At 56.1% G+C, this 15,899-nt stretch overlaps 1 protein-coding gene across 2 annotated transcripts; it reads right to left on the reverse strand.

Annotated features, from left to right (window-relative positions):
- Positions 1 to 5,622: 5,622 nt before the first annotated feature.
- On the reverse strand, positions 5,623 to 13,763 carry CRYGN (crystallin gamma N). Of its 2 annotated transcripts, none has more exons than XM_070616896.1 (4): positions 13,624 to 13,763; positions 11,323 to 11,571; positions 9,519 to 9,664; positions 5,623 to 5,849 (listed from the first exon to the last, which is right to left on the reverse strand). In XM_070616896.1, exons 2-4 carry the CDS (start codon positions 11,485 to 11,487, stop codon positions 5,714 to 5,716), a joined length of 447 nt encoding a protein of 148 aa, XP_070472997.1. In that variant the 5' UTR covers positions 11,488 to 11,571; positions 13,624 to 13,763; the 3' UTR covers positions 5,623 to 5,713. The 2 variants fall into 2 exon arrangements, with proteins under 2 accessions (XP_070472997.1, XP_070472996.1); XM_070616895.1 differs by lacking the exon at positions 13,624 to 13,763 and adding an exon at positions 13,247 to 13,378.
- Between the last annotated feature and the right edge of the window lie 2,136 nt (positions 13,764 to 15,899).

Raw genomic sequence — 15,899 nt, forward strand, 5'->3', positions numbered from 1 at the left:
GGGCTTAGCCATAGGCTGCAGGGAGGCCAAGAGCCTGTTCACAAGGATGCTCATTTTACAGGTCCAGGCTTCATACCACGCAACGCCAGTTACTCCCTCCAGCGTCACTGGGCTGCCCCGAGACATTTGTGTGGCTGAGCTGGGTTGGGGCTCAGCAAGTCAGGGTTCAGCCCCATCCTCACCCTGTGGAAGGATGTCACCTTGTGCCCTTTCCTCCGCTGTCTGGGCACAGCATTCGGTGGGGAACCAAATGAGATCAATGAGAAAGCCACAGATTCTTCAGATAAGGGGGAGGTGCCATCAGATAAGTCCCATAGGGTCTCCAGGATCCAGGAGGGTCTTCCAAACCCAAATGACCTCCCAGCAGCCCTCAGCACCCCAGCGACAAGGAGTTAAATTTTTTTTTTATTGTAGGAAAATATACAGAAATAAGACTGACCATCCGAACCACTTTTTGGCACACAGTGCAGCGGCATCGAGCTCATTCACATTGTTGTGCAACCGTCACCACCATTATCTCCAGAACTTTTTCATCTTCCCAAATTGAAACTGTGGAGCTGAATTTTTTAAATGTTCTCATTCAATAGGTTTTTATTGAAAATCTGCTGTGGTTTCTGAGGGGAACAAAGATATGGAAGGCACTGAAGGGATTCCTCCCGGTGGGGTGAAGGCGGAGACACAGCAGAGAATGTAGGGAGCCCCCAAGGGCCAGGGGGGCAGCTGGGCTCACCTGGAGGGGACAGGGGCAGGGAGCTCCCCCCAGGAGGAAAAGGGCCTGCCATCTGCTGGTGGGGACACACACACACACACACACACACACACACACACACACGTGCAGGCGTTTCAAAGGGCATGTTTTCCCTGTGTTGGACTGGGCCGGATAACCAGTGTGTGTGGTTCCCAGGCAGCAGCGGGCTGGCGGGCAGGAGGACGCAGGGCTGAAGACAGAGGGATGGCTCAGCGAAAGCCCCTACTCTCCAAACCACAGAGGGAAGACGGAAATCTGTGAGGCATGTGGGATTTTTCAGAAGGTGCTGGCCCACGGTCCACAGACCCCCTGGCCCAACTTCAGACAAATTACAAGCCTGCCCACAAACACTTTGGTGGGAATCTTGTTTTTCTTCTTTCAGACAGAAAGCAGATTTGCTGACAGATTAGGGAACAGGGGGCTGGGGTGAGGGAGAGGTCACGCAGGAGCACAAGCCTATCAGTGAAGCATTAAATCACCAGTTAATGAGGTGCCGCTACTCCTCAGTGGCCGCTGGGAGAGAGGACAAGTTCAAGAGAAACCTCTGGAACGCTTGTAACGGCTGCGAGGCCTGGCTCCTCCCCTGGCTACTGGGGAGCTGGACTGAGCTCCTGGCCCGTGGCGGGTGGGGGGGGGGGCCTTCCTTCATCAGCCATTCTCGTGTAATCCCAAGGAAAGCGTGCTGTTATCCTCACTGTACAGCTGGGGAAACTGAGGCATGGAGCAGTGACTTGTCCGAGGTCACTTCCTAGTGAGTACTAGAGAGAGGAGCAGGGTGGAGCCGAGTCGGAATGCAGACCCCGAACTCCCCAGGCAATGCAGCCATTCCTGCTCCCCCAGCGCTCCAGGTGACTTGGAGCTCCTGACCGACTACTAATAAGTCATCTTCACACGGCTCTGTGGAGGCTCAGGATTGCCCACCCCAAATGTGTCTCTTCGCCTTGCCCTGATTATATTTAAGAACTAAAGACTCTGAGAGAAACTTTGACCTTCCCCCTGACTACATAAAAGAAATTTAAAATAAAGGCCTATCCCCGGGACAAGCCATCACCATAGCTAACTCTAACAGTAGACTTCAAGGGTCCTTGCTAAGCCCACTCTTATCAAAGTTCTGTCTACCAAACATTTGCTTTTCCATTTCCATATGAATTGCCTTCCTCCCCTTTGAAGTCCCAACCACCACCTTTGTCTTTAGCTGAGGATGGTATTTAAGGTGAGAGCTTCTGCCATTTTGGAGATTTGCTCAGTTTTCCTGAGTCTCTCCCATGTATACATGTTATAAAGCTTTGTTTAATTTTCTCCTGTTTTTCTGTCTCTTGTCAGTTTAATTTGTAGCCCAGCCAGAAGGACCTAGAGTGGGTAGAGGAAATGTCTTCCCTAGCAGCCGCTTCTCATGGGTTACTGGTTTGGCTTGCTCAACTGTATACCGTTGGAACAACAGATATGCCTGCATTCATTTCACAGAGCAGGAAACTGAGGCCTGAGGCTGTTTGTTTGTGTTATAGGCAGAAATGTGCCCCCACCCCAAAATTCATATGTTGAAGTCCTAACCTTTAGAACCTCAGAATGTGACTGCATGTGGAAGCAGGGTCTTTAAAGGTGTAATTAAGTTAAAATGAGGGAGCTGGGATGTCATCTAACTCATGTTAGACTCTACTCACGTTAGACTCTAGTCTAACATGACGGGGGTCCTTATAAGAAGGGGTGAGGACAGACATATGTAGAGGGAAGACCATGTGAGGATACAGGGAGAAGATGGCCGTCCACGTACCAATGAGAGAGGCCTCAGGGGAAATCCTGCCGACACCCTGATCTTGGACTTCTGGCCTCTGGAACTGTGAGAGAATAAACTTCTGTCGTCTAAGCCCCGAGTCGTGGTGTTTGTTAGAGCAGCCCAAGCTGACTAATACACCTTGCTCTCAGTTCACACTGATGTGAGTGGAGAAGGCAGGTCTGGCTTCTCCCTACGATCCTTGATCCAGGGTAAGGGCGCCTGGATCCCTTCCTCATAGGTCACAGGGAGTTTGAATGAGGTGGTACAGCGGACAATGCTTTGAGCAAGCAATTGCTACTGGGTGGGGTACTATTATTTTAATCACTGTAAAATATACCTATACATGCAAATGTGTGGTGCAGTGTAGGAGAGAGGTTGGGAGCAAAGGGATCAGCTAGACCTCGGTTTGAATCCTGACTGCTGCGTGAGCTTGGACAAGCTGCTTAACCTGTCTGTGTCTAGCTCTCCTCATTTGTAGTGGTGATAATCAGCGTATCACAATCTTGGTGTTATTGTACATAATAAGTAAAATTACATAGGTTCCACTAGTACGGAGCCTGGCATAAAGTCAGTGCATAAAATAAATGCTTAATGGTATCATCCTCAACCACAGGCAAGGGGTGTGAGATCTTAGAGGCCCGAGGCCAGCTGGACCTGCTGATCCCCCTTTCTCAGACCTGGCATGGAGGTTTGAGGGGCCATGGGTCACGAAAGACCAGCTGCACAGGGACAGGGTCCTGGCCTTGGGCAGGGCCTCCCACATGTGGGGACAGCGTGGCTGAGCTCACACAGGAAGCTCTCCATTCCTGAACAGACTGGCAGAGAAAAGGAAAACAAGAGCACAACTTTAAACTAACGCTCTTGCCGACTCAGACACAGTGACGGTACGTTTAAACGTCAGTTTGCTCCGGGCTTAGAGATTTGAACAGGTTTGCTGTTGGTTTTGTGGCGGTTTCTTTCAGTTCTTGCTCCGAACCTTCTCGTGGAGGAGGTTTGGATGGAGGGAGCCGCTGCACCTGGCAGTCCTCAGATCCCGCGGGCTTCCAGAGCACCCTTCCCTGGGTCGGACTGAGGGGCAGTGGGGGTACAGGGCAACCTTTGTGGCCCCCATTTACAAGTGGCAGAAGAGCAGCCAGCACAGCTCCAGCAGTGTAGACGGTCGCCCAGTGGTGTAATTTCTCTGCTTGGGAGGGTCCCACAGCAGACTCACGGGGCCCCACACCTCTGCCTCTCAGCTCGTGGCGGTGGCCATAGTCCAGGGTGAACTGGGGAGCCCTTGATGATTCACCTTTCCCCTTCCTCTCTCAGTGGGGGATGAGAGGGTGGGGGTGGGAGGTACCTGGGAACTGGGGCAACTGTCACCTTGCCTTCCACTGGGACAGCCACCCTATTCTCTTCCACACTCAGGCCCTGCTGCAGAACCCAGCTCCTGAGATTTTTGTTTTTGTTTTTGTTTGTTTTCTTTCAGGGGCCCACTTTTCCCTCCCTAAACTCCAGCTTCCATTCCTACCACACCCAGCCTGTCTGCCAGCCTCAGTTCCAGTTTACATATCAATTCCAAGTTCAGGCACTTTCCCATGAGGGTCTTGAGGGAGTGGCCAGTGGAACTGGGTCTTCCCCAGTCAGGACACCCTCACCTACTTGGAAAAGCACAGCTAGAAGTGCGGTGAGGCGGGGGTGGGAGATGGCGTGGACAGGCAGAGGCCAGCGGTGGGGGCAGGGGACCCCAGGATCGCAGAGCATGGGGGTCTGGAAAGCTGGACCATGAGCTTTACCCAATGATCAGAAGTGGCGGGTGAATCACACCGTCCCAGCTTCTGATGCCTCTTCCAGCCTGGGGCCTTGGTCTGCACCCAGGCGGGAGGAACACTGCTGGGCTCCTCATCTCCATGAACCCCGTCCAGGTGTCCAGTGCCCTTGTGTTCCCAGGAGCCCAGCCCACAGGAGAGGACAGCAGCCAAGGTCTCCTCCCCGAGGAGCACATCCATCCACTTCTGAACAGCGAGGGTCAGTCCAGGCGGCTCTGCAGTTTAGGATTCTGGTGAGGGCTGTGGGCAGGGGCGGGAGCTACCCGGGCCAGCCCCGGTGTCCAGCAGGTTCTCGTCCTCTTTCACTGGGTAGGGGAGGCTGGACACTGGGTGGGGAGATGCTGGGGACCAGGACTCTCTTATTCCCAGAAATCCTACCACCTCCCAGGACAGGCTCCCCCCTTCCTCTCCCCCTGGGGCAGTGTCCCCCAATCCAGCCCACCCCCAAAAGGGTGGACCCAGTGTCCTGGAGAAGGCCCAGGCCACCAAGAATTCAATGGACTCACCCGTGGGGGTGAAGGGAGCCTGGGCCCTGGGTCTGCCCAGGCCTGGGAGTGGCTGGAGTTTGGCTCCTTCCAGCCCTGAAAGCTCCTTCCACGTCTCCTTCCCCGCTCCCCGCGGACTCACCTGTCCACGCAACAACCCCCTTGTCTGCTAAGCCCCCTGCCCACTTCTCTCTCCTTACAGGACACAAGGGGTGGATGTGTCCCTGGGGTCCAGCCCATCCTTTCAGAGCGACATCCCTTATGAACCCGGAGGCCAACATCAGCTGCAGATGCAGACTCCCCAACCCTGGGGCAGGCTTCTGGCTGCGGAGCAGACCACATGGCCCGCAGCCCCATGTTGCTGAGTCAGGGAGAGGCACAGCCCAGAGGGAGCAGACTCCTCAGTCCCCCGCCCCCTCCCCCATCACTTCTCCTTGTCCTTGTCCCTCCCCCCATCGCTTCTTCCCTCCCATTCTCCCCTAAGTGGCCGGGGTGGGGGGGGGAGCGGGGGTCCGGGGTCACAGGAAGTGCCCTGGCACCACCAGGACCTTGCTCTGGGGCCCGAGGCAGTCACTCCCCCTTGGGGCACGTGTAAAATTAAAGAGTTGGACTTCATGACTTAAAGGCCCCTTCCAGCCCTAATGTTGCCCCAGTGGGTGCCTCACCGTGCCCTCCTCCACCCTTCCCGGTCCCCTCAGCTCTGCCCTGGAGAGTCCTGCCAGCCTCCTGCCCAGGGCCTGGGGTGCCCCCACCCAGCTGCCCCGCGGTCAGGAAGGGGCAGAGAAATCACGCAGGCCGGCTCAGCTCTCCACTTTTATGACCTTTATTCCCCACGGCCTCCTGTCCGGGGAGGGGTGGGAGGGGACCGCCCTCTCCAGGCCAGATGCGGGCTGCCCGGCTAGAAGAAGTTGACCACCCTGCGTAGGGACTGGACACGAGCGCTGGGGGCCTCCCAGTCGGAGAAGCTGCGGAAGTCGCCGCGCTCCACCAGGTACATGCGGCCGCGGTAGCTGGGCTCCTCGTACAGGACCCACCTAGGGCCAGGAGGCCAGAAGGTCAGACGGCCGGTGCTGAGCAGCGCAGCCCCCCTACCCCACCCCGGCCGCAGACCCACTTCACTCTCGGGAGCACCGGTGGCACTCAGCCCTGTTCTTGGCTTATTTCCTCCCCCCGCTGCCTGCCTTCCTTTCACTGCCCTGTGCGTTAGGGTCAGTGCTGAGTGCCCGAGGGTGCACAGGAAAAGCTCACATTTTAAACTGACCAGTCCAGAATGTTCATCGCAAGGAATGATTCCAGGATGCAGGTCTGCCCTTATCGCGCCCCCCCCCCCCGCCCCCCACTCTTTCCTGCTCCTGGAAGGGGCTGTTTGCATAGACGTCTGGCAAGGAGCTGGCACAGAATGGGGACCAATTACTATTGAGTCATTCAGCGCATGCTCTCGAGTTCACGTGTGTGCCTGCACTTTTCCAGGCCCTGGAGAGTCCAAAGTAAGTCTACTCACATGTTGCCCCTCCATCACCCAGGGGCAGCAGGTGAAGGATGCCCCGGTAATCAAGAAGCTTTCTCTCTAGATGGGGCGTTGGGGAGGATAAAGGGGGACCAGAAGAGTCGTCTCCCCCTAGGGAGGGAGTGTGGTCCAGGGAGAGACCTTCAGACAGCTGGGGAGCATCACTGTTCCAACCCTGTCATTCCACCACCCCTGAGACAAGCATGGAGCTGTGAGGAGGGACCAGAAAAAGGTCCACGGGGCTCACTGCCCACTGGAGGCGGGGTCTGGAGCCTGTGCTGAGGGGCTAGAGGCGTGGGGGAGGGGGCACACAGGCTGGCCTCTCTGGAGCAGGACTCAAAGCCAATTCGTCCACACCCACTGTTGGTCAAGGCCGCCCAGCCTCTCCGCCTCACTGACCTCTCTTTCACTTTCACCACTGATGGAAAACAGCTTTTCTCCATCAGTCGTGGAGGGGGCTGGTGGCCTTGGGCAGCAAAGTGGGCTCAGTCTCTGGGACCACACACCCAGAGCCAGTTGCTGGGGTCCCTCTGGCTCAGGCCGAGGGTTGCTCTGACCCTGTCTTTGCCCTGAACCCCTACCTTGTCCCTACCAGTTCTTGCCCACTGGCCCCAAAGCACTCTGCGGCTGAGGGAGCTTTTTCCCCATGGGACGTGGACTCAGAATCTATGATCCCATCCAGCTCAGGGCCCAGAGAAGGGGAGTGATTGCCCAAAGCCACATAGCCCACTGAGTCTACCCCCACTCTCCGCTCTCCTGCCACTGTGGGTCCTCTCTTCCCCATCCTAACCCCACATCTGGTATGTGGCAGTCTGTGTGAGGGTCAGGGCTCAGGCATGAAGAGAGAGAGGCTGAGCATGTGAACGAGCAGGCAGCGCCTGCCGGGAGCTCAGGGCGGGCCTGGTTCAGCCCAGCCTTCCCACGTCCACAGAGCACCCATGCCAACAGCACACCCTCGCGCCCTCTCCCCTCCTACCTCCCATGCTTATGGCTCCTCCCATGTCCCCAACCCGCTCCCCATGCCCACGGCCTTCCCATGCCCACAACCGTGGTGAGGCTTGAGGCACCTCTAAGGGAGTGGGCCCATCCCTCCCTCTCTCACAGAGCTGGGAAATACCCCAAGCAGTGTCATGGGCTGCCCCAGAGCATGTGTGGGTGTCCCCAAAAGGAAGAAGAGGAAGGGACTGGCTGAGCCTCCACTGGAAAGCTTCATCCTCTCCTGGCCCCTGCTTCCTGCTGCCACTGTTGGGGAGAAGGCAGAAAGAGGAAGGGAGGAGGGGCATGGCTTGGCCACATCAGCATGAGGACCGCGCCCTTGAGGGGGGCCAGGAGGGAGAATGCAATGCTGGCACATTTCCCTCCAAGTCCCTCCAGGACATGGACCTGTGGGGACAGGTCATTCCTGAGCTGACATGGGCCCCAGAAGAAAATGACTCTAGGCATATGGGAGGTGGTGGGGAGACCCGCCGTGTGCCCCCCCACCCAGACTCCAGGAAAGGCCTTGAAGGAGGTCCTGTCTGGACCAGGGGAATCTGTCTGGCAGCTTTTCTTTGCCAAGGGCTTGAAATTTGTTTTACAAGTTAAAGTCACAGGAGGCAAAGGATGAGGGCTCCACGGGGAGTCGAGCAGAACCCCTGGTCTAAATGTGGGGTCCACCACGGGCAGCCTCCACGTGGTCCCCTTACCCCTCTGAGCCTCTGTCTCCTCATAGGTAAGGTGCACCCCATACAGTCAAAACTCTTAGCTCCTGCCTTTCCCTTTGCTTCTAAACAAGCCCTGGAGGCCCCTGGGGTGGGTGCAGGGGGATTCCATTAAGGGTCTCAGGACACCTTCCATGCAAAGGTATGACTGTGGCCTCCTGAGACACAATCTAGCCAGGGGTTTTCCAGGTAAATTCTTGTTTTGGGATTCTACCCCCAGATTCCTAGGTGCCATCAACTTAGGGCAAACATGGGATTTCAGAAAGGCGGGGCAAGGCAGATGTGAGAAAAAGAACCCTGGAGAGAACCAGAGGGACAGAGAAATGGCAGGAAGTGAGCAGAGTCCCCCTGGGACTCTGGAAAGGAAGAGAGACCCCTGGGTGAGGGGGCTGGGTGCAGCAGCCAACTTCAGGCCACCCAGGGGAAGGTGGGGTACAGCTCTTCCTCTGGTTCAGCCACTGTGTTCATTCAGTCCCTCCCATGACTGCTCGCTTGCATCCCTCGTGACATTCCCAGATCCTGTACCTCAGACACACAGACAGCAAATGGACCCCTTAGCTGCTGCAACAGGAGCTGGGCTCCTGAAACCCACGTGGGGGCTCTCGTCCTGGGGGGATGGGGCTGAGGTCTGGGGAGCCTCTAGATCAGGGACAATCTGACTTGAAGCAAAGGCCTGGCTGCACTCCCAGCTGTGCCGCTCACAAGGGCTCAGGTAACTTTCTGAGCCTCAGCTTGCTCCTCTGTAAAATGGGGCAACACGCTCCACCCAGCCAGATGGACGGGAGGATGAAGAGATGGCCAACTTGAGTGTGCACAGGGGCTATGAAGCTGTGCACAACGGATGTGCATAATGGGCGTAGAGACTGCCCTTAGCTGACGGAAGGAATCGAGTGTGCAGGAGCCAAGAGAAGCATAGGCAAGCGCAGTGCTGCTGGCTCTGTTGGAGCAGTGCAGACCAGCCCCTCCGGCCCAGGCACCTGGTTTTCTTGAACTGGGGGACCTTGAGCCTTAGCCCTCAGGCACTCCGTCCATCAGAAGTGAGCCACTGAGATTGATGTCCCTCCCCCTGGGAGGCCAGCATGGCGGGGGCTTGCCCGCTTGGCAGGAAAGGTCCAGCTCAGGGGTCGGCTTTGCTGGGTAAGTAAGGGGTGGGCAGGGCCGCCCTCCTCAGAGCAGGCGTCCTCCGGCTCAAGAAAATCCAGTGCAGTCCATGAGATCAGGCCAGTCACAGAGCTGCTGGGCTGCAGTGTCCTCCCACCTCTGCTGCGGCCCTGGAGCGCATCTCCCTCAGGGCTGCCTCTGGGGCCCTGCGTCCCCTCCATGGGCTTCCTGGGCCATGGAGGAAGACAGCCGACTGCTTGAATGGGGCAGAGGAGGCAGCTGAGGGAGGGAAAGGGCCTCTGGGGCAGGGGCCACGCTGCCCTCTCTGGGGTCTGACCCATCCCAGCAGCCTCCCCACACCCGGCTGTGCGGGGCCCCACTGGGCCGCTACTCACGCTCCGTCCCCGTACACCTTGATGGCGTTGACACAGTTCTTGGCCCAGCCCCGACTCTGCAGGAAGGGGCAGTCGTCCTGGAACTCCAGGCACTGGCCAGTGAAGTTGCAGCCCTCGAAGATTTCTAGGCGGAAGTGCTCCCCGTGCTGCAGGCGAGACGAGGAAGGAAAGGAGGCAAATGGCCTGAGTCTCCCGCCCAGTCCGCAGAAGCCCGTGTGCCTGTGCGCAGGAACTCAGGTCACCCAGGGCACTGGGCCCCCACCCCCACACAAGCACTTCCACCCAGCACCTCTGCTTGTTCCTGCACATGAGACTTGGTTAGATACAAGGGTTCTATTACTTTAAAAAGCTCCAGAGTTTCTGAAATGGTGCAATCTCCTCTTTCTTCAACTGAAAAATCCAAGGGTCAGAGAGGGCCAAAATTCCCCAGGGGACAGCGGCTGTGCTCAGACCAGGGCCAGCCCTGGGTCACTGGGCTCCCTCCAGGACCCCTACCCAGCCACACCAACACATTCCTCTGTCCTTCACCGCCACCCCCCCGCCCCAGGCCTACAAGCCATGGCCAAGACTTCAAATGATAATATTTTACAAACTGTAATAGAACCTTTTATTAAAATATGAAGCCAAAAATCTAAAACAATACAGATCTCGTTTGCTGAAATGCCAGCTGGCTCACTGGGATGAGGACACGTATCTCCCTATAAGATTCCCCGTGTTTCCAAAAGACAGCGTAGGGCCAGCTCCCAACTGGCCCTGGCACCGGCAGGGGTTGGGTCTGCGTCACAGCTGGCCCCAAGGATAGTTCGTACGAGAACAGCATCTGAAAGATACCTAGGATATGTTTCATGTTCATAGCATTATGCAAGATCCAGGGCCAGTCACGTTAATTCCTTTTTCCAAATGTCCGTGGCCTGGTGAAGATACTAAGAAAGCATTCTTACAATCTGAGATGCCAAAGCCCAGCTGCTTTTGCACCCCGTGTAGAAAAGAGAGGGGGCCCCACACAGGAGGCCTCTTCCCTGGGGTCCCTCAGATGTTCACCAGCACTCCTTGGCCCTGCGTCCAGGGTGGTCCTTCTGCAGACCCTTGGCTGAGCCTCTGCTGGGAGCTGCTCACTCTGCTTCAGAAATCAGCCATTTCCCTCCTGGCCGTCTGGGTCTCAGAGAATGTCAGGGAGGGCTTGTGACTTGGGAGAATCCTAAGGAATGGGAATGCCAGCTCTCAACTCCCACCATGGGGCAACTAGACACACATTGTCCTCTGCCATGGAGAGCGACACCCCTCATTTGCTCTCCCTACACATACTGGGCCACCCTGTGAGATGGCAGCCCCCCAGATTCCCAAGGACTGGCGGCGACCTAAGCGTCCATATCACAGCATCGAAGTCTGAAAAGCACTACAAGACAAGCTGCACGGCGGGGACACCAGGCCCCCAGCAGCCTTTCTTTCGCTAAATGCTCCCCCATCCGGTTGCAAATCCAAACTTCTAATATTTCCAACAGCGTTTTAAGTGGAAAAATCAGCAAGACTTTGGGATCAGAAGTTGAAAGTGGTTTCCTGATCCATGCCTGAAAACGTAGGCGTGAAAATTTCCAGGGGCTCTCCAGTTTGGTCCCCACGCCATCCCACACCCACAGGAGGGGCTGGGTCCGTGGGGAGACACCTCTCTGTCTTACAGATCCCACGGCCTCATCAGATCTGACAGCTGGGAGGGCCAGGCTCCCTGATTACCTGCGCCTTGTCTGATCAGGACTGACCCTCGGTCTCTCCAGCAGAAAGCCCCCAGGTGGAGCGGCCCACTCACCATTCCCACAGGCCGACAGGAGCCCATGTGGTCATTATGGCCGTTCCAGCGGAAGAAGTCAGGGTAGTCGCCGTGCTCCAGGACAAACTGCTGGCCCCGGAAGTCGGGGTGGTCGAAGCAGACCCAGGCTCCGCTCTCCACGTGGATGGAGTTGACCCGGTTCATAAAGCCTCGGTCCTGGAAGTTGTCACAGTCCCCAAAGACCTCCAGCTTCCGCCCCGTGAAGTGGGTGCCCTCATAGAGAGTGATCTAGAAAGGTGGGTGAGAGGGTGTGGGGTCAGGGACTTCTCTCCCTCAGTTTTGGGAGGGAAGCCTGAGGCCCAACACCCTCCATTGAACCCCGACTCCCAGGCCACTGAAGCCCAGACCTGCTGCTCGCGCAGTAGGTGCCTAACACTGTTTGTTGACTGGGTGAAAGAATGCACGGATGGTGGACTGAGGTCAGCCATCCTGAGGGCTGGAGGTTGAGCAGATTTCAGAAGATGTATGGGGACAAGGAGGACAAAGTCCCCTTTGTCCAGGGGCCCATTTGAAAACAGGCTCTTTTCATGCTCCCACTGCATTTTAAAACTCGATTTTTGTTTAATGTTAAAACATTAACATCCAAGGAAATGTTACATTTCACCCACAACCCCACCATCATAACCCAATATTTAGTTTTCAGGAAGCCAGGTTCCTGGGATTGGGCCCCTTAACGGGAGAGACTGAGTCCACCAGAGCCAAGTCAGGGCCTGGCTCGGGATTAATGGCTTAAAAGAGGGCCTTTTCAGTGTAACCCGTCCCCTTGTTTATTAGGCCACTCCTTTGGGTGGCAGGCATGTGTCAGATGTGGAGCTTTACCAACCCAGCAGTCAGTTCAGAAGCTGTCCTATGGTGATGCAGCAGTGACAGGTTCTCCTTGGCCCCAAACTAAACAACATAAACCACATCAACCCCCAAACTCACTTTCTGCCATGGAATCCACAATTCCAACCATTCCATCACTCTTTGGGTTTCAAGAATTGTGCTCCTGGAACAACTCTGGCTAAGTACAAATAACGTTGCCTGGGGCCTCGTCATTTGTGTTGTCACCGATGGCAGAGCTGCCCTCTTGGCCCCTTGGAGTGGAATCTTTGAGAGTCCAGCTCCCCCTTCCCTCTGCCTAGACCAAGGCACCCCTCGGGGGCCCAGGGGAGGGCGTGGGGACCAGGACGGCCCGGAGCCCTGGGGTTGTTTGTCACTGCAGCACAGCCTAGCTCATGCAGACTGAGCTAGGCTTGAATGTAGCCCCTAGAGACCAAAAGGGTCTCAGATCAGCTAGGAGAGGGAGCTAGAGACAGAGAGAAATTCCTAACTGTCACGCTTCCTGCACAACACAGGTCTGGTGGGGAGCAACCCCCGCCGCCCCCTCCCTGGGGATATTCAGGGAGAACTCGTCCCCCACAGAATTTGAAGGGCCCTCAAATCTCAACATTTGGCAGAGAACCAGCCCCAAGCGCCCCTGAGGAGATCCTGAGGAAGGAGAAGCCCCCTTTAGACCAGCCTCAGGAAAAGAAGAGACAGCAGTGGGCCCAGGGCTGCAGGACAAGTCCAGGCTCTCCCACCCCAACCAAGGCAGCCCTCAGGCCTGATCACCCTCCCTGCTCCCGACCCTAGGGGCGGGGCTGGGGCCCCAGAGCCAGTGCTGGACGGCGTGGGAGGGGGAGGCCGGAGAGGCTCCTGGCCAGGGCCAGGCCGCCGCGTTTTGTTAGAGAAATTTAGCCAGCTTTGCTCCCGTGGGAAGGATGCAAAGGGCGAAGGAAGGGCTCATTGAGTAAGAGTTTGTCGCCCCTCCTGCCCCCGCCTCAATCCCGAGTACCAAGAGCAAGTGGGAGCCGGGTCTCGGGACCTGGCTCCAGGGCCCAGGCGGTTACCTTCAGGGCCGGGGCTGGGAGAGCGCACTCACCTTCCCCGAGCGCTGCGCCATGGTGCGCCCGCCCCGCGCGGCCCGGGGCCGTATATAGCGGGCGGGCCCTGCTGGGTCAGCGCCGCCCGGGACAAAAGATCTGCTGGGCCGGCGGCAGTGCTGTGGGCGCGCTAAGCCCGCGGGGGCCGCCCGCCTGGGAACCCGGCCCCCGGCCCCCGGCCCCCGGCCCTCGAGCCCCGCGTGCGCCCCGCGGTCTCCACCCGCGCGCGCGCACACACATGCACACACACACACACGCACACACACACACATACTCACACACTCACACGCACGGAGCTCCCGCAGCGCGCCCCTCCCGCTCCCCCATTCCGCAAGAGCCTTCGCTGACCTCCCCGGCTCCCGTTCTCAGCTCTCACCTGGTCACCCAAACTCACATGGTTACCGAGTTCTGTCTCGGGACCAAGGATGGAGCCGTGCTCCCGGGGGCAAAAAAGACAGCCCTCGACCGACCTCCTGCCTGCGCTCTGGTCTTAGGTCCCGGCCCCAAGTTCAACTTTCTGCGGTAACACCCCTGGCCCGCCCGCACATCGCTAAGCCCCAGTGGAGGCCCTTGCCTCCTGCCCCTGCTCCTGCCGTCCTGCTCCCGGGAATGCCTGTGTGTCCCTTTCCCATCATTGCTCACCCTTGATCCCCATCTGTCACCTGCCCCCACCCGAGCTGCCTGAGCTGGTGGGTCACAGTGCTCTGCACCCAGACCACCCTGGACGACAAGGGCCGGTGTACAGCAACATGCCGCTCCACTGCGGCGTGAGACTTCCTGAGGGCACAGAAATTCTTGGCACGGAACAGAGGCTCAGAGATTGTTTGTGGAATGAACTGAGTCAACACTGAGCCCACAAGATGTGCAGCCCCCAGATTGCTGGGGAGATGAGACTGTACACCCGCGGTTAGCTGGGCTGAGGGCCAGCTCTGAGATCAAAGGAGAGAGCGCTGTCTGCGCATGGGTGCCCCAGGGGCTTCAAGAGGAGGGGCCAGTGAGGAGGAGGGGGCAGTGGGGCCTGGGGGATGGGGTGGAGGGGGCTGGGGGGTGGTCTGAGCTGCCTCTCTACTCCAAGGAAAGTATATTTTTATCACCACATCACAAATGAAACGCTTCAGGCCTAAGAAAAGGAGGTCATGCAGTACTTGGGGCACAGGGGTGACCTTGCCCCTGCTGTGGGAGGCCGTCCAAGGAGGACAGGACATGCACTGCAACCTGCACCTCACCCTGGCACCCAAGGACCTCCCAGGGGGCCTGGCCTGGCTGTTGCCCACAGGCATCCACACTGGCCAAGCCCCGCATTCCAGTGTTTGCCTCTGGACAGGGGCCCTGCTGGGGAAATATAATTAAAAACAAAATCCCCCAACCTGTAAAGTCTGTCCACAAAGGTAGAAGAGGAAGAAAATGGTTGCATGGCCAGAATGCCTCTGCAGTCTAAGAGATTGCCAGGAAGAGACAGCTCGGCCTCTGCATAGCCAGGCAGGTGCGCTCGCTCGTTACCTACATGTTCTAAAGATAAAATTGCTAATTTCCTCATCTTTCTGCCCAAGATAGGCTTTGCAATTCAGAGTAAGGTGACAGCTGAAGTTAAGCCCTTCTCCTCCCAGGAACCTGGGAGATGGGGCGTCATCTTTGACGATCATGTTTCAAAGAGATGGCCCCCAGTCCTGGAGGAAACATTCCTGGTTGCTAGATTGGCAAGAGGCTTATTTAACCATTAAAAAGATGTACACACCATCACAATCCCTGACTTCAAAACATACTACAAAGCTACAGTGATCAAAACAGCATGGTACTGGTACAAAAACCGGTGCACAGATCAATGGAACAGAATTGAAAGCCCAGAAATAAAACCACACATCTATGGACAGCTAATCTTCGACAAAGGAGCTGAGGGCATACAATGGAGAAAAGAAAGTCTCTTCAACAAATGGTGCTGGGAAAACTGGAAAGCCACATGTAAAAGAATGAAAATTGACCACTCTTTTTCACCATTCACCAAAATAAACTCAAAATGGATCAAAGACCTAAAGCTGAGACCTGAAACCATAAGGCTTCTAGAAGAAAATGTAGTCAGTATACTCTTTGACATCAGTATTAAAAGGATCTTTTCGGACAACATGTCTTCTCAGACAAGGGAAACAATAGAAAGAATAAACAAATGGGACTTCATCAGACTAAAGAGCTTCTTCAAGGCAAGGGAAAACAGGATTGAAACAAAAAAACAACCCACTAACTGGGAAAAAATATTTGCAAGTAATACATCCAACAAGGGCTTAATGTCCATAATATATAAAGAACTCACACAACTCAACAACAAAAAATTAAACAACCCGATCAAAAAATGGGCAGGAGATATGAACAGATATTTCTCCAAAGAAGATATACTGATGGCCAATAGGCACATGAAAAGATGTTCATCATCGCTGATCATCAGGGAAATGCAAATCAAAACCACGCTAAGATATCACCTTACACCCATTAGAATGACAAAAATAACTAGAACAAATAGTAACAAATGGTGGAGAGGTTGTGGAGAAAAAGGAACCCTCATACACTGCTGGTGGGAATGCAAACTGGTGCAGCCACTATGGAAAACAGTACGGAGATTCCTCAAAAAATTAAAAATAGAACTACCATATGATCCAGCTA

The sequence above is a fragment of the Equus przewalskii genome, chromosome 4 (assembly GCF_037783145.1).
Source record: "Equus przewalskii isolate Varuska chromosome 4, EquPr2, whole genome shotgun sequence".
In the NCBI taxonomy this organism is placed as follows: Eukaryota; Metazoa; Chordata; class Mammalia; order Perissodactyla; family Equidae; genus Equus; species Equus przewalskii.

Bases quoted from the DNA above. Each gene is read 5' to 3' on its own strand.
- CRYGN (XM_070616895.1), bottom strand. From the start codon at position 13,267: ATGGCGCAGCGCTCGGGGAAG. The intron at 9,665-11,322 runs GTGAGTGGGCCG...TCTCGCCTGCAG, and splicing joins CCTGTCGGCCTGTGGGAATG to CACGGGGAGCACTTCCGCCT. The intron at 5,850-9,518 runs GTGAGTAGCGGC...TCCTGGCCCTAG, and splicing joins AAGGTGTACGGGGACGGAGC to GTGGGTCCTGTACGAGGAGC.